Source organism: Juglans regia, chromosome 14, assembly GCF_001411555.2.
Source record: "Juglans regia cultivar Chandler chromosome 14, Walnut 2.0, whole genome shotgun sequence".
In the NCBI taxonomy this organism is placed as follows: Eukaryota; Viridiplantae; Streptophyta; class Magnoliopsida; order Fagales; family Juglandaceae; genus Juglans; species Juglans regia.
This window is the reverse complement of record NC_049914.1, coordinates 27,424,361-27,442,923: the sequence shown is the minus strand read 5'-3', so window position 1 is coordinate 27,442,923 and position 18,563 is coordinate 27,424,361. Positions and strand designations below refer to the sequence as shown.

At 33.3% G+C, this 18,563-nt stretch overlaps 2 protein-coding genes across 3 annotated transcripts; both read right to left on the bottom strand.

Moving 5' to 3' along the window:
* Positions 1-244: 244 nt before the first annotated feature.
* LOC109001694 (delta(12)-acyl-lipid-desaturase-like) lies at positions 245-4,655 on the bottom strand. 2 transcript variants are annotated; one of them, XM_035685526.1, is made up of 2 exons: positions 4,313-4,655; positions 245-1,661 (listed from the first exon to the last, which is right to left on the bottom strand). In XM_035685526.1, exon 2 carries the CDS (start codon positions 1,623-1,625, stop codon positions 477-479), a length of 1,149 nt encoding a protein of 382 aa, XP_035541419.1. In that variant the 5' UTR covers positions 1,626-1,661; positions 4,313-4,655; the 3' UTR covers positions 245-476. The 2 variants fall into 2 exon arrangements, with proteins under 2 accessions (XP_035541419.1, XP_035541420.1); XM_035685527.1 differs by having other exon boundaries at positions 245-1,649; positions 4,313-4,451.
* A 5,272-nt stretch (positions 4,656-9,927) lies between these two features.
* LOC109001695 (zinc finger CCCH domain-containing protein 14-like) lies at positions 9,928-15,807 on the bottom strand. The gene is made up of 3 exons (XM_018979085.2): positions 15,538-15,807; positions 14,097-14,157; positions 9,928-10,819 (listed from the first exon to the last, which is right to left on the bottom strand). Exons 1-3 carry the CDS (start codon positions 15,617-15,619, stop codon positions 10,063-10,065), a joined length of 900 nt encoding a protein of 299 aa, XP_018834630.1. The 5' UTR covers positions 15,620-15,807; the 3' UTR covers positions 9,928-10,062.
* Between the last annotated feature and the right edge of the window lie 2,756 nt (positions 15,808-18,563).

The following is an 18,563-nucleotide window of genomic DNA, read 5'->3' as shown; positions in this document are numbered from 1 at the left end:
TTGTAATTCTGGTCTTCTTGTCTTGAGAGCAGCGAGAAGTTTTGAAAAATGACGTGTTTGTGTTTCACTGTATATGGAATCTCTACCCTTTTGTACTAAATACAGGATTAGATCAAAGAACCATAATAGGATTTTCTATGTTATATGTTCTTTTTTTTTTTTTTTCTTTTTTTTTCATTCCTAATCACACTACTGATAATTGACATTCTTAAACAAACAAAAGGTACCATTCTTTTCAGTGAAGTCTCTGGAACCATATAGTAATTCATAATAACTACAGCTTTCACCCAACACAACATAAATTACGTTTGGAAAGGTACATTACTGACACTTTACTAAACCCAACAACACTGAAACTTCTTTTTTTCATTTGCTAAGACAGATTTAACACACTTTTCATTACTGACGTCCTTCAACAAACAAAAGACACTTACCAGCTAACAACATTTTCTTTTGCCCCAATATTGCATCCAGCATCACAGCTTTTTCTGGTACCAGAACACTCCTTTGCTAGGGGCCCCCTCGTCCGGCTCAACATAAATGCACTCTTTAGCCTCCCTCCACATTGCTTTGTAAAATGATGTGCCATCAAACCGGTAGTACTCACCCAGTATTGGCTTGATTGCTTTGGTGGCCTCCATTGCATGGTAATGAGGCATTGTAGAGAAGAGATGGTGAGCCACATGCGTGTCTGTGATGTTGTGGAAAACCTTATTCAGCACCCCATAATCTCTGTCTGCTGTTGCCAATGCTCCCTTCAGCCAGTCCCACTCCGATGAGTCGTAGTGTGGCAATGAAGGGTGAGTATGCTGCAAGTATGTGATCGTTACAAGAAAGCCATTGACTATGAGCAATGGCACCCCATAAACACATACAAGCCAAGCCAGTCCTTTTGCCATTGCAGCACTGTAAAGCACGTAAGTGGCGGCAAAGATACCAGCATCTGAGATATATATTTGAAGTCTTTCCCGAACAGAATAAATGGGGCCATAGGGATCATAGTGGCATGCAAATCGGTCATAGGGACGGCCTGAAACATTGAAGGCCAAGTACAAGGGCCAACCTAGAATGAGAGTGACCAAAAGAGTAAGGACCCTGCCTGGTGGGTTGTTGAAGTACTTGGAGTACCATGGCATTTTGGTTTTAGGCTTGGGAACAAACACTTCATCTCGCTCTAACGACCCTGTGTTTGAGTGGTGACGACGGTGACTAATTTTCCATGAGAAGTAGGGCACCAAAAGAGCAGAGTGGAGGACTAGGCCAACCGTGTCATCGACCCATTGGTAGTCACTGAAGGCATGGTGACCACACTCATGAGCAATGACCCAAACACCAGTGAGAATGCAGCCTTGGAGAGTCCAATAGATTGGCCATGCAAAGTAAGAAAGTGGGTGAGGGAGGAGGTGGAAGTAAGAGGTAGCAATGTAGTAGAAGAGGAAGGCGAAGAAGAGGTCGTAAGCAACATAGGAGAATGAGCGGAAGAGGGAACGTTGGAAACAGTGTGGTGGGATGGCTTTCTTAAGTTGGCTAAGTGTGAATGGAGGCTTTGTGTGTGGCACTCGCTGGAGAGTGGCTTTCTGTTCTTCACTCTTGTTGACGACAGTCATTTGGGCTCCGGCACCCATTGTTGGTTTTCCAATAATGCCAGCCTATGTGCAATCCTGAAAACAGTCAATGTGACAAATTAAGTTGCTATCTACGTAAAACGCCGAGACACAGATGAAAAACAAAATCGATCTTCAAGATGGTGTGGCTGAAAGACAGTTTCAGAGTCGGGTTTACTAACTAATATATGTAGATAGAAATTGAGTGGCATACAAATTTATTGAGGAATTCTCAACACCACAACAAGATAAGCAATATAACAGGCAATTGCAGCCAATGAACTCTAGAGCAAGTGGAATTTCTTTCCAGCCAACATGTACGAGTCATAACTGAAATTTAATCACTAGTGATCTCCACAATCAAAATGTGGCCATTTTTGGTGATAGAATGTGAAAATTATGAACTGATATATTTATTTACTCACCTTAACTAACTGCTTGACACATTTAGAAGAGTACAAGATTCCCGTTCCATTGTAAATTCATAGCTTGCTAGCTTATAATTTCAAAAGAAAATGCTAGTGGAGCCCCTCAAACTTACCGCTCATGCATTTTAATTTTTTTCTTAAGTTAAAATATTTGAAAAAAAATAAAAAGAAAAATAACAGTAAATTTATAACGGTATGCCCAACAGGAAACGCCAGATGGCCCGCTAGCATCATCCAATTTCAAATAGTCTTAAAATAATTCTCATTAAAAATAATTTCAATTCTAATTAACTACCCTCCTCCATCTCATTTTGAATAGAGTCTTAAAATGATTGAAGAGTTATAAAATTATTATTATAATTATCTTTTTTCTTATGAAAAGTGATGAGATTATACTCTTTCTCATAAACACCAGATCAAAAGGGAATGCATTACAGATAATATCAACCTTTTATGGTAATATCCTATATATATATATATATATTCCTTCCCAATTAGGAAAAAGAAAGTGATCATGTAGTAATCATAATATGGACAGTACTGCAGTGTAACAGAGCCATCTGAATATGCAAAAAGACAATTAATATAAACACTGAAGATATATACGATTAACATTTCATCTATTTCGAAAGTTGAAAATAGTTTGAAGGAAATAATTGTTGTTTTTTATCCGATTACAGAATATGCGAGAATGGCAAAGCAACCCATCTCATGAATTCTCGGTGAGTGCCGATTGTGATATCTTTTTACAAAATTAAAATATATATAATTAATTTATAAAAAAAATTAAATTAAATCTATAATCTGTAACCGTTGTTTCCAAGAAGGGTGGTGCTACAGTCCCTTTGGGGGCTCCCGCTGGGGCTGTAGTATTATTTAATATATATTTTATTTAAATAATTTTTATATAGATTTTTTAATATTTTAAAATATTTAAAAAAAATAAAATATTATTAAGAAAATATTTTTTTAATCTAAAAGTAAAAAATATATATTAAAAAATACTTTCTTAATCACGAAGTAAAAAAATATTTTTTTATAATTTTTTATTTTACTTCATGATTAAGAAAATATTTTTTAATAATATTATGATTTTTTTTAAAAATATTTAAAATAGTCATATTACAGCCTCCGTTGGGGGCTCCCGTTGAGCTTAACATGTACTTTTTTTACGTGTAATTTTTTAATTTATTTTTTATATAGATTTTTTTTACACTTATAAATATTTTTAAAAAATAAAATAAATTTAAAATATCATTAAAAAACAATTCCTTAATCAGAAAATAAAAAAAAAATCATTAAAAAACACTTCCTTAATCAGAAAGTAAAAAAAAATCATTAAAAAACACTTCGTTAATCATAAAGTAAAAAAAAAATCATTAAAAAACACTTCCTTAATTAGAAAGTAAAAAAAAAATCATTAAAAAACACTTCCTTAATGAGAAAGTAAAAAAAAAAAACACTTCATTAATCAGAAAGTAAAATACAAATCATTAAATATTAATTTTTATTCTACTGCGTAATTAAGAAAATATTTTTAAATAATATTATAATTTTTATTTTATTTTTTAAAATATTTAAAATTATTAAAAAAATTTATATAAAAATAAATTTAAAAAAAATATATAAAAAAATGCTACATGCCCCAGCGGGAGCCCCCAGCGGGGCATGTAGCATTTTCCTTCCAGGAAACCAATACAATAATTAAACGGAACAGCACAGTATCCGGAGAAAAATCATGACAGATTATAAACCGGAGATTATAAAGATTTTTATTAGAAAGTAGATTTAAAGGATTTTATGACACCATATTAGCTTGTAAATTTAATTTTATATAATCTTTTTAGTTTTCATGAAAAATTGCGGAGAAGGGAAGCAACCGGCCGGCCGATTTGCTTGCAATGATAATTATTTTTATTCAACCAAACGGAAAAATGCAATGCATGGCTATGAAAATAAAAGATTTCAAATTTTAACAAAAATAATAGTACTGGCATCTCATCATCTGCATGTAAAAATTAGATCCAGTGGCTGAAACATGAAAACAACAACCTGAGCTTTCAGAAATGAAAACCTTTTCAACTAATGGGACGAGAAAATCTCAAACCAACCAGAAAAACAAGCAATTTAAGCTGCATTGCTTGAGAAAAGGATGGATTCTTTGCAAATTATAATCTTCATCGGAAAAAATCAACACACACATAGACATGCATGACATTGCATAGATCCACATGCATGTCTGTAGAAACGCATTCAACAGAGAGAGAGAGAGAGAGGTACCTGGAGATATAGAAGCTCTTAACCAGAAAGCAATTCTAGCAGGGGAAGTGCTCTCTCTCACTCTCTTTTCTCTCACACAAGCGCAGGGTTCCCGAGGCGTATGTTTAGTCTCTGCAATATGTTTTGGCAAGTAGTGTCTCCCTCACGCACAGAGGGTCGCCATTTATAAGCACTCGCCTGGGGTCCCACGAGATCCAAACATGCACGCTTGGAGGCGTTTATCTGACAATTTTTTATGCGCGTCAACGCTTGATCGGATCAAACTGACACGCAAACGAGGTCTTGGACTCTTGATCTTGCTTCACCAGGAAATTAGGTTCATGCTCCCGCTCGTAGCTGATTTGGGACCCTACTACTCATTTATTATTATACATATAAATGTCTTTTTTTGGGTTGGTGTTGTGACAGTTAAAAACTCTCGGAAACTAATAGAAAAAAATATTTTTATAAAATAATAGGTTTTATAAATAAAAAATAATTTTTTTTTCATTTTTTTAAGATAGAGTTTATTTTTTTTACAAAGGTTTGCCGTTTGTATGAGTTTGTCTTTTTTTACAAGTGCCAGTAAGTTCGTTTTGGACCCTTTTTTTTTTTTTTATCTGATTGGATTTTTTGATTTTTTTTCACATTATTTTTTTAACACTTTTAAATATTTTTATAAGAAGAAAAAAATTCATAATATTATCAAATAATATTTTTTTAATCACTAAGTCAAAAAATAAACTAAATAAAAAATCCAATGGAGCAAAAAAAAAAAAATTCAAAACGGACTCTCTAACCTCTCTCAAACTAATAACACCCATAAATATCAATAATTCTTAACAAAATGATTTGAGAAATGATAGATAGATTGGGTGGGTTTGGATGTTGAAGTGAGTTGAGTTGAGTTGAGATGATAAAATATTATTAGAATATTATTGTTTATTATTATTATTATTTTAAAATTTAAAAAAATTAAATTATTTATTATATTTTATGTTAAAATTTTAAAAAATTATAATAATAAATTAAAATAAATTAAGATAAGCTCAACTTTCAAATGAAGCATGAGACAAAGGTACCAACTTTTCAATTTTTTTATAGAATTATTTTAATTTAAAATATGATTATAGAAAATAATGTAAAAAAGTTGAGGTGTATCCGTTGAAATCAAGGACCGAAAAGTTAAAAATCGATAAGCAGAGGTGGTGGTGATGTTGGATGGAAAGGCATCTGGGTTCATCTGCAGCCAGCACGTACGGTCTGCGTAAAGAGGAGTGCGGGCATCGCCACACACTTGTCAAACATTTCCAGCCACAGGACGTCATTACTTGTTGGAATATTGCATCGGTTTTCGAGGCCAGCTTGGACTATTTGTTCTCACAGTGGAGGGATCTTCTCCCCTTCTCTAGGTTTCACCACCTCCATATCGATGATTTTTAGTTATCGATCAAGAATGACTTTTTTGTTGTTTTGGAAAAACAAAATTTGATATTTCTTTCAAGCATTATATATATCGAAATATTCTACTCATAGAATAATTATATAAAAATAATTTTATAAATTAATGTAATTTGATATGATTTGTTAAATTATAAATTTATTTTTATTATAAAATAAATCTAACAAATCAAATAAAATCACGTCAATTTATAAAATTATTTTTATATAATTCTTACGTGGATACAACAATCCTTTATATATATGCACGCATATACGTATTATAATCATCCATTTTAAGTAGTACTCCGTCGTCTCGCTATTTCATGGTCTGGTGTGGACATTTAATAGTACCACATGCATAATGAAAAGATAGTAAAAATAAAATAAAATAAAATAGATATCATTATTAGAAGAAAATTATTTTTATATAATTCTTACGTGGATACAACAATCCTTTATATATATGCACGCATATACGTATTATAATCATCCATTTTAAGTAGTACTCCGTCGTCTCGCTATTTCATGGTCTGGTGTGAACATTTAATAGTACCACATGCATAATGAAAAGATAGTAAAAATAAAATAAAATAAAATAGATATCATTATTAGAAGAAAATTATTTTTATATAATTCTTACGTGGATACAACAATCCTTTATATATATGCACGCATATACGTATTATAATCATCCATTTTAAGTAGTACTCCGTCGTCTCGCTATTTCATGGTCTGGTGTGGACATTTAATAGTACCACATGCATAATGAAAAGATAGTAAAAATAAAATAAAATAAAATAGATATCATTATTAGAAGAGTATGTTTGAAAACACAATAGTTTTTAGATATTTTCTAATTATTTTATTATTATTTATTACTTTTGATAAATTATTTTACTACTATTCACATATATTCTAAATATCAAAACGGGTTTAGATGTATACCTAGATTGTTTCATCTCAATATTCAAATATATATATATATAAGATAAAATGCTGAAGGTTTAAAAAAAGTGGTCAATTCAGATTCTTTAATTAGCATCGATCGCTAAATGGCAAATTAGAAAACAGAAAGATCATAACTACGACGTTTTATCCTATTTTATTAATTAATTTAATTAATACGTACCCATGCACCTGTGACACCAACAATAACCAATGGTCAGCAAACCATTATAGGAATATATATTAATTCAATTGGAATAGGGCCAGGCCTACAGCTACAGCATCCCTCCAATGAATGAGTACACACTGCTTCAAACCCTCCCTCCTCTTCTGAGAGACCTCACGATGGCGATGGCAATGGCAACAGCTTCAGCTTGTCTTCGAGTGGTAGGAAAAGCTCGAGGCGTCAATGCATTAATGCAATTGCAAATTACAACGACCCAAATGAGAGCTGCTACATACAGTCCTCTTGTTGGGACTCCTCTGCAGTCCTATCATGAAATTGACTAAATTGTCCCTGTTTCTATTCTTGAATGGACTAAATTGTCCCTGTTTCCAAAACTAACTAAACTCAAAATCAAAATTGAAAATCTAAAGGGAATCCCTCTCTGTGCCATGCCCATCGACGACCTCCCCCAACATCGACAGAGTCACATACTCCACTGCCCATCGAAAACCTCCACCATCCACGGAATGGTACAGTCTTGGTCTATGCGAAGAGTTCAGAACCGCCAATTGGAGGCATTGGAAGGGTGGTAAACAACCGGCACTTTCTCTGCGTTGGACGAGCCCGAGCTCGGATAGTTACGAGGATCACCGCCGGGGATTTGAGAGAACTCTTTCACCACACAGTTTTGTTTGTAGTCGAATAATACCGATCGTGTATTAGCAAAAATGAAAAAGTTTCCGTTCGGCAAAAGGTGCAAAAATGGGTACAGATTGTTTTCATACTGGTCCATTGTTTCAACTAGAAAATTAAACCGAAAAGTTCCTGGTGATGGAGTAGAATCTTGTAGGAGTCAAGGGTAAAATTCATAGTTGAATTGTCTTCTCCCTCCAACAATGATTATCCATCCGATAAAATTCATAAATGAATTGTCTTGGGAGTCTGGTGCATCCAGCATCATATTTGATAAATCATCATTCCCATTAGCATCATCTCCACAACCTGATATGGAGGAAGAAAGATGAAAGTCATTAGTCCAAATATTTTCAGTTCAAGCTCTGGAAGACAGAATCTTGTAAAATATGTTATCAGTCCACTTAAATACGTTATATTTTCAGTTCAAGTTCTGGAAGAAAGATGAAGTCATTAGCCTTGTCGTTTGGCCCTCACGCAGCAAGAGACCTGCTTTCAGCCTTTCACTTAAATGAAACGGTTCGTTTAAGTGAGGTCTGCATATGCAGTCCCCGAATGGGGACTGTAAATAGAATTTTTCTAAAATATACAATCCACGGCTAAAACCCAGCCCATGAGGCCAAACTAGATGACAAAATAGAAAGGAGGGGAGTAGGAGACAGAGAGGACCATGGGTAAGAGCATTAGCATTGGTTTATACATATGCAAATATAAAATTACCTCTTTTGCATATCCAATTTGTCATTCAAGCAAAATTTTCATATTGGCTTATGCATATTTGAGACAAAATAATAATAAAATAATAATATTTTATTATTATTACTTTTTTGCTAAAATCCATTTTTTTATATATATTTTGTAATTAGCATCCACTACATACATTTGACATTAATAATATAAATATAATAATAAAAAATATAATTTTTTAATAATAATATATTAAAAATATAATAAAAGGAAATATATATATATAATATATTATAATAATAAAATGAATGTGCAAGTGAATGTTTGTTTTGTTGTTAAAGGAGTGAGAAAATGAAAGGATTGTGTGAGAGAAAGTGGGAGGAGAGAGAAATAATTATTTAAATATGATTTGTAGGGTGAATAGTGGTTATCTAAATTTGGATAAGCACTATTCATAAGTAGCTAAATATTTGGATATGCATAAGCCAATGTGGAAGATTTTAGGGTCATATTATGCAAATTTGATTTTGCATATGCATATGCATAGACCAATGCTAATGCAGGAGTGTAAGAGAAGAGTGTAAGGAAAAAGTGGGGTATGCTTAGACACGCAAAGGGACTAATCATCTCCTGGCAAGCAAGCACACGCAATGGAGAGTCAGATAAAAGCAAAGGGCCAGATGACCAACCAGGGTCATCTTCTTCTATAACTTCTCGAGGGAGATCTCCAGGGAGACATCTTCTCCAGCAAGAAGATCTTCACTCTTCTTTGTACAGTAAAAAATGAAAGATCATGAGAGACTGTAAACAAGTATATTATAGTAGATTTTTCCTCCTCAAAACGCTTGTGGATGTAAGCAAGAGATATATTTTTAATATATTATTATTAAAAAATTATATACATCAACACCGTACTTCTTACGTGATTCGAGAAATGGATGTAAGCAAGCACACGCTTGTGGATGAAAGATCATATCGAATCACGTAAATTTGTATATCTCTTTCTCTTACTTTCTCTGTACTTATTTTCTATTCACAGCCATGAACGTATACATCAACACCGTACAACCACACTGAAACATTGTCGGAGGTTCCAAACAACACCAATTAAAGTCCAAGTTGACCAATAGGTCAGGAATGACTATTTCTCTTCTTCTAACCTGTTGTGCGATTTTTTCCACATCATGCCACCAATACCAACCCCATGTGGAGCCAAGCTCCCCTCTAACTGCCCAAAGGTGATTATTATATATTTCAAATTGTGAAGAAATTATTGAACTTTGCTTCTCATCATCCCATTCACCACTTATTTTCATTTATTGTTAATTTTTTTGATTTTATTCCTCATAAACTAATTAAATTTTTATACTCATCATTCATACACCACACATTTAGTAAGAAATAAAAAATAAAAAAAATCATGTATAGTATATGGATGATAAATATAAATTTTCTTGATTGATATAAGGAGTTAGAACTGTTATAGTTTTTCCTTTCCTAGTTATACTTCATGGGCCAAAAAATAGTAATAGTCAGCTTTGACATTAATAATAAATATAGATCATATAATATTAACCAAAATTTAGACATGTTTCCATTTAACTAAATTAATCCAAGCACATCTATTTTGGTTAAACTACGTGGAAAAACAAAAAACCTATGTGAGTGTTTGGAGGCAGGGGGTTCTTGCACACGTCACAGGTAACAGAAATAATGATTCTATCCAGGCTGACGAAGTGAGGAGCAAATGAGTAAATATGATAAAATCCCACCAAAGGCATCATAAACTAGAAAATCTAAAATGACAATCTTAAAACAAAACAAGTTGTGAAGGCGGTCACATCCCTGGCCTGCGCAATTCCTCAGCTCCATGAGCAAAGTGGCATCTTTCCCCAAAGGTGCAGGTACCTTTGGTAAAGTTGTCACAAAGCTTTGTCTTCAAGTTGCCTGACGGAGTTGTCCCTGCAGGGTTCCTCCCGGGAGGTCCAGATGTTGATCGAACATTTGATATAAGCTCTTGAACCATGGTGGTGGCTTGATTGATCTGATCAAAAGTACCCTCAAGCTCAATGTTCCTTTTGGTGGGATCTGACTCATGCTCTCTGATCGAAAGCTTGGCTCCTGTTACGCGACAGATATGCTTTGAGTTCACACCATTCTTCCCAATGATGGCTCCACTAAGCGAAGCATCAACACTCAGCTTAGTAGTGGCAAAGGCTCCAAAACTAGCCGCAGCCGGATGACTTTGTGGGGGAGGTTCTACCCGCCCACCCATCCTACCTGAAATCGGTCCCATTGCACGAGGATCTTCATAGGATGTAGCAGTTGGCTTGCCAAGCTCCCACTCACCATGGGCAAAATGGCATTTATCACCAAACTTGCAACCTTCCGCTGTCTTATACTTGTTGCATAAACGGGTTTTGACAGTTGTAGGAGATGAACTGTCTGGAAACAATGGTGGTAGAGCCGAACTTCTAGCAGCTGGTGGATGAGCTGGGTTGCCACCCAGATTCATCATCTGAGATGCAACTTTGATGCCACCAGGAACATAATGCAAGAAGTGACATCCCTCACCAAATGGGCACCCAGAAGTACTGCATAGAAAAGAAAATCAAACGTGTTAAAAAACAAGTATGATATATACACAATAAGAGGGCACTGCGACTAGGAGACCACATTAATCAGAAAGATATTAGAGACAGAATGTAGAAGAGATCATTTCACGTATCCCATTACTGAGAGCATCACATACATGGCAAGACATCAAGTAAACACTGCCAAAGTTTAGAATGTCTTGAAATTTTACATAAGTTTATTTAATTGTAACATATGAGGAAGCTCAAACCACAATTAATTGAAAACAATGAAACGGAATGAACCTTAATTTTGTTAGGATTAATGCTAAGTTAAGCTTTATAAAGAAAGCTAAAATATCTGGACCCTTTCAGGTCAAATACTCATCAAGGCAGAGGCGACCGTACTTTAGTACCCATGATTTCAACAGAAGTACAAAAGGAAAATGAAATATCAAAATTTCAACAGCAGTACAAAAGGAAAATGAAATATCATAATTTCAACAGCAGTACAAAAGAAAAAAAAAGAAATATCAAAATTTTAACAGGAGTAGAAAGGAAATGTGACAAAGGAAAAATGAAAAAGCATGCAAAATAGGCATTTTTCTTATAGGAAAAAAGGCAATTTTCTATGGCCCAACTTTAGGCTCCAATCAATGAACGGTCTTGCTGCTGGACAGCAAAGCACCCAGGTGCCTACCCTTTTGCATTCCCTACCAGGGACATGCATTCGTTCTTGGAGTGTAAGTTTGTTGTTGTTTGCATAAAAAGGGGTAAGATGCTGTTAAAATCTTACGCTTAGTTTGCTTTCAAGACTAAAACCCAAAACATTGAAAACCACTCATCTCATCATTACAATTTTCCCAAATTTCCACACAAAATAAAATAAACAATTTAATTTTTTCAAATTCCAAAATAAAAATAATATTAAAAGATATATTCTAACAATATTTTATTCAACTTTTTAACTTTAATCTCAACTCATCTCATCTCATCTCTAAAAACAAACGAGGCCAAAGCACAATCTACAATACTAAATATCAAATTTTATCCCATAAAAGAACACAAGAACAAACAAGCGTTTTTTTTTTATCTATACAAACAAAACTATCAACGTTATGGCAATTTATTTATTATTTTTGATTAATTATGTTATGGCAATTTATTATAAATGGGCTCTTAATTCAGAGTGTAAAATAAAAGCTATCTATTTAAATAATATAATTTTGAACTCCTATAATCTTTTAGATTCATAGCATGCTTAATGTTCGCACATATATATGTGCAATAACACATGCAAACTCCAAGTAGAAGGAACCCAAGTCAACACTTTCATGATAAGATGGAACCCAAGTCAACATCAAAAAGGATTTTGCATTTTTAAGAAAACTCAACTTTGAGTCTAAGGATAACTAACAATACAATCCATTGGCATAAGCACATCATATCATGGCAATATCAGGAAGGAAATCCATATTAGGTTTCTTAACTTGAAGAGCATACTCACTAAAACAGTGGGGCAACATAAATTTCTCAAACAGTATACAGGAATTAGTGCCTTATTCCCTATGCAAATCATGCATCCCATATAAATTATCCCACCTAATTTGCTATTCAACTATTCATCCATCAAAAGCATAGGCCAAAATCTCTCACAAGAAGCATGACACAGGCAAAATATGTTATTGATACAAAAAAACAGCTGGTCCAAAAGATTAAGTAGAGATATGATGGGAACATGACCGGGATGATTAAAATATATATGCATAAACATGACAAAAGAGAATCAAACCAACACTCAAAGACTTCATACTTGCATTTCTCACTTCATCTCCTAGTCAGTCAATCTTCCACACTAAACCATCAAAAGAATAAGTTTTTTTGTTTTTTATTAAAAAAAAAAAAACCCTCAACAACCCTCCCCACTATGTTAAGATGAAACCATAAACAAGAACTGCAAAATGACTACACTGCATTAAAATGTCCAAGACATGCCAAACATTAATATAACAGCCACACTGTAAACTTTATAATATAGACACGAGTACAAAAATATAATCAACTAAAATACAAAGAGCATCCACAAATTAAATTTACAAACAAGGAAAGATTTTTTATTTTTTTTAATAAGAGTAACAAGGGAAGATTTCCTATCCATCAATTAACAACTATGTATTAACAAACATGCCTTAATCATGCATATATAATCAATGTCATATATCGTCCAGGTTATCAAACAATCAATTAGTAAGCACAATAAGCAGACAGAGTGTTTAGAAGTATAGATTGTATCTAATCGACATAGAGCATGAATCCAAATTTTCATTTGATGGGCAATGGCATTAACAAGGAGCAGGGAAAACAGAATGTTATCTGAATAAGGTCCGTCATTTCAAATAATAAAAATATTTTATAGAACCGAGATGCACCTACAAAAAAAGATAGGAATAAAATCCAACGAGACTTGTATCAATGACCAGCGGAGATGACAATGTACAAAGAAGAAACCAAGAGCTGAAGATGAAGCAAGATTGCAAAGAAAGGCCACTTTTTCTTCTCTACAATAAATCATAAAATAGGGACATCATTTTTACTGAAAATATGGCACCAGTAGGTCCACATTCTAGACCTTTAAAACTCACAGCTACCTTGACTTAGAGCTCACTGCATTACACAGTTCAGCAGGAAAGTAACCGAGTAAAAAATGAGTGCAACCACTTGCAAAGTAATCAAGCTTTAACACAAATAGAAATAAAAAGCCAAGTCATAATCATTATATTGTGAGCAAGTTTCACGTGCTGACACAAATCCTTGAGTCATATATTCAACCTGAAACATGGAAAATCAAATGCCCATTTGCACATCGCATACTAGTTTAGTTATTTCTCTTCGAGAGTTCGAGTGAATATGATAACCTGTATGATGGCCTTAGGTTCTGATTCACCAGTCCATATTACACAAGATTTACTTGTGAACTTTATATACCAAATTATATAAAACAATAATATGGAGGATGAGTTACAGATCCAACAATGGCTTTCAATTTACATATAGCCCAGCAAGTTGTTAATCGAACGGTATGCTTGTGAACCAACTGTTTCTGTTCATATGTCTTTCTTAACATGGTTAGAACAAAGAGTGCAACCTGTATCACAACTTTAACTGCCCAATTATTAGTCCAAATAAGATAAATTCACTTATAAAAACTGTGTAAAAGATGTTTCTTATAACTTAGAAAAATTAGCAGTAGATGAAATTGCATTTCGACTATTTATTTTAGATAGGTTAAGATTAGAACCTGAAAAACTTTGTGCATGGCTTCGATTTGCTTCCTATACCAGTTGTAAAGGACTCCACTTCTGTTGCAGACATTAATTAATTTTCCTCAGTTAAAATTTATGTGAGTAAATCAATTTTCTAATTTTAAAGAATACGTAGCATCACATTACCCTTTTTTAATCAATATAGACCGGATGATGCTTTATGAGGGGAGAAATTATTCGATATATAATAGATTTAGTACCAATCTCATTGAAAATTCAGATAGTGGAGGAGAAAATCCAATAGAGGAAGACCTCCATATTATCCAAACTACAAGACGGTCACTAAGGACGTAAAAGGAAAAGAAAATGTAAACCTCATGGTTTTAAATTTTTAGTTTTAGCTTATCAAGAAAACGGGGTAATAATAATCAACTAAATCTTTTAAAGCAGTTTTGTCTTATCAAAGTTGAATTTCCGCTTTCCAAAGAACTAAATTGTAGAGAGTTTAAGACTTTACATTTCTTTTCTATCACATTTTAACATTTTTCCCATCCGGGAAAAAATAAGCCTATAGCTTGCACAACAAAACCAAATCTCTTAAATATAATCATTAGAGGAAATAACCAGTCCGGGAAAGTTAAAATTCTGCCTGTAGATAAAGAAGAAGCCACCTCAACAATTTTAAGCATAATAAGTGTAACTACACATAGAATAAAATAATGAACAGATAGCAATAAAACATGCTGACACAGCCTAAGAAATATACCACCACCCACATGTTATCATAGATTACTGACTACAATACAGAAATGCGGAAGACACGTACATCACCACCGACAGGGCGAGTTAAAAGAAACAATATGCAACAAAAAGATGGGCTAACAAAGCAGCCAGTTAACAGCAAAAAGGAGTAAATAGACTAGAGAATTTAAGCTCGACAACATAGAAACCACAATCAATAGATTTCACAAACACAATCCATCATGAATACTGCAACTTCATTTTTATAGCCATAAACATGATAAAACAAAGACACAAGAACCCACAATACTGTTAATCAAACGACTGAAAAATCCCAACTTGGCTTCTTCAGAAAGCAATAAAATAAAAGAATCAGCTCAAGTTCCAAAGCATGAAGACCGCAAAGGAAGAATAAAGCTATAATAGTTCCAATAGAGCTTTCTTTTTTTTTTTTTTTTTTTGGCCTTCATTTCTGTTTCCGCTGGGTTGAAGTAATAAAAACACCATGAATAAATACTCTCATGTCCTGTTTCCTTCCCCTTTGCAAAAACGGAGCTTAAGATTCAAAATTTCCCTCGTTCCCCATCAGAGCACAAGAATCAGAAAAACAAAAAGCATTAAAACCCAAACTCTATGCATACAGAGTATAGATAGGAGTACTAATATACAAACAGTGAAGCGGAAATTTCCGTATGAGAGTGTGCGCGAACGTATAAGAGTAGCGTAAGGGCGAACCTGGCTTAGATTTTTTGAAACCGCCATTGCCATTCAAAGCATGTTCGGGCCTCCCTCTTTTGCGGATAGCGCCAAACTCCATTTTAGTACAAGGATCCCGTAGAACCACGCACGAAGGGGACGAGCACGGAAGATAGAAAGAATCCGCGAGAAAGTGCGAGAAGATAATAGAGAGAACGCTCAGAGAAGGGGAAAATCCAGAGACAGAGGGAACCCTAGGGATCGTACGAGCGGAAAAGGAAAGGGCGGTTGCGTCAGGATGGGATAGAGAAGCTCGGCAGAATATATACATATATATATATATATAGAAAAAAAAAATACAAATACAATATTTTTAACACATTTTATTTGGAGTAATGTTACTGTGTTAGTGAAGTGAAGAAAAAAAAAGGTTTTATTACTAAAAAATTATTATTTTTTATGTAAATTTTATATTTATTTATTTTATAAAATTAATTGTATGATATTTGTACACTTATGATTATAATTATAATTATTCTTTTATATAAGATCAGATAATAAAATGAGATGATTTTAAATAAAAATTAAAAGTTAAATAAAATATTATTAAAGTATTATTTTTTAATATTATTATTATTTTGAGGTTTGAAAAGTTAAATTATCTATTATATTTTGTGTGAAAATTTAAAAAAATTATAATGATGAGATTAGATGAAATCGTTTTTGTATCTAAACAAAACTTTCATGTTTTAAATAATGATTATTTTATAAAATGGCTGACTTTTTAGTTTTATTTTAAAAATTTAAAATATAATTTAAAATAATAAAACATTTTATCGTATCGAAATAAAAGTGAATAGGAGCATGATAGATAGTATTTTTCATATTAAAAAAAAATCAGTTGAAATAATAACAAACTTAAAATCATTTAAAAGAACTTTATAAGTTTTAGATATTAATACAAGTTGGAAATCCATTAAATTACAAATTATTTAAATAATTAGTATTTTTCATCATCGTGGGCTTCATTTTAATAGTGTGTCAAAAAATATGTTTACAAATATATATATTTTTAAAATAATAAGAAAAATCTAAGAAAATTGAAAAAAAATAAAATAAAATAACGGGAACTAAAGCATATAGTAGATTCAATAGGCCGAAATCGGCCATTCTGTTGGATATAAAATGGGCCGAAGATTGTGCATCATAAGATTGAAATTTGAAATCCAAAATTGCATGTAGCTTTAGGGCTGTGCAGGAAAACCAAGGGCTTAGATGAGTCTGATCAAGAAAAAGGCCGAATCAAGAAAAACCGAGGGGCAAGGCCCATTTGGATGGTAAAAGTGTTTCCTTTCACTTCATCTCATTTTATTTTTATCATTTTTTTAAATTCTCACACAATATATAATAAATAATACAAATTTTTTAAATACCAAAATAATAATAATATTGAAATATTATAATAATATTTTATTCAACTTTTATCTCAACTCATCTCATCTCAACTCAACTTACTATCCAAGCGGCACCTCAATGCGACTGATGATTAAGGTGCTGTTTGGATAGTAAGTTGAGGTGAAAATTGAATAAAATATTATTTTTTAATATTATTGTTGTTTTGAGATTTAAAACAGTTAAATTGTTTATTATATTTTGTGTGAAAATTTGAGAAAGTTGTAATGATGAGATGAGATGAGATGAGATACTTTCACTATCCAAACGATGTTGGTCCAAAAGGGGCTGCAAAATAAATAATAGTGAGATAAATGTTTGCTTCAAGGCGCATTACAATATTGTTTTCCTTAAGACAATATTCGCCCCTAACAATAATGATATGCAAACGGGTTACAAGCGAATTTGCCTTCAAGATACAATGAAATCCAGGACAAATATGTTTGTCTAATTGTGTTATGCACACACAAAATTAGACTTCAAATACCCTCATATTTTTCTATTCAACCAAGAAATTAGAAATATGTTCTCACGAGAACAAACAGATTCTAACAAGTTTTGAAGAAGTGGAAAATTTGGGAGAGAGAGAGAGAGAATTTCGAAATTGAATTATGGGATACTCAAATGGCAAGCCAATTGGTCTATTTATAGATGGCCAAATGATGCGAATGAAAAGTTATTACTTTTTATTTTTCTGAAAGCTGTTCGGAATATGTATATATATTGTGTCAGTTGCCATAAGACACAACAGTTAGACTTGGCCCAATGGTCACCTCATTTCTACTCCAATCGGTTGACACCAGTTCGAATCACAGCATGCACAAATTGGGAAATTAATTTTTCCCATGCGTTGCAGCGCCTCATGACGCATTGCCCAGCGCCTTGAGCACCCCCCCTCCCTTAACACTTGCCCATGCTTTGCAACGCGCAACACTTCATTGTTAGGGACCTTGGTTTAGTTCCTAAACATTAAGGTCTGCTAGTTTGCCTTGCCTTGTATTAACCGAATGTCTCTTGTCAACTTGCTTGACCTTGAACAAATTATGGCAATGGAGGATCCCTATGTTGAAGGAGGTATTTGTTTAGTGGTGGAATTGACGATGATGAGTTGGGGTAATCTAAGTGATGAATTTGTGTGTTTGATGTAATGTGGCACGACTTGATGATGACCCTTGGTGTTGGCATGACTTAGGTGATGATTAGGATTTGTATGGTGAAGTGAGCTAGGGTTTGGATGGTGGCTAAGGGAGATTTCGAAATTGGAGGGGATGGATTAGGGCTAGAGAGTTTTGGCTAGGGCAAGAAATGGATGGAAATTAGGGTTTGAATTAGTTTAGGAAGATTCCTAAAATTCAGGGATTTGGAGATGGAAGATAGGAATTGGATGATGAATAAGGTGGCTAGGGTTTGATATTGAATGATATGAAGGTCTTTTGGGCATTTGAAGTAGTCTAGGGTTGTTTCTAAAATTAATGGATTTGGATATGGAGAATATGGTGAGGATTCCTAAAATTTAGGAAACCCTTATGGGACTCTAGGGATTTCAGCTAGGGCTAATATGATGGAGGGAGGCTATGTTTTATGAATGTAGAAAATATAGGAGATATAGAATT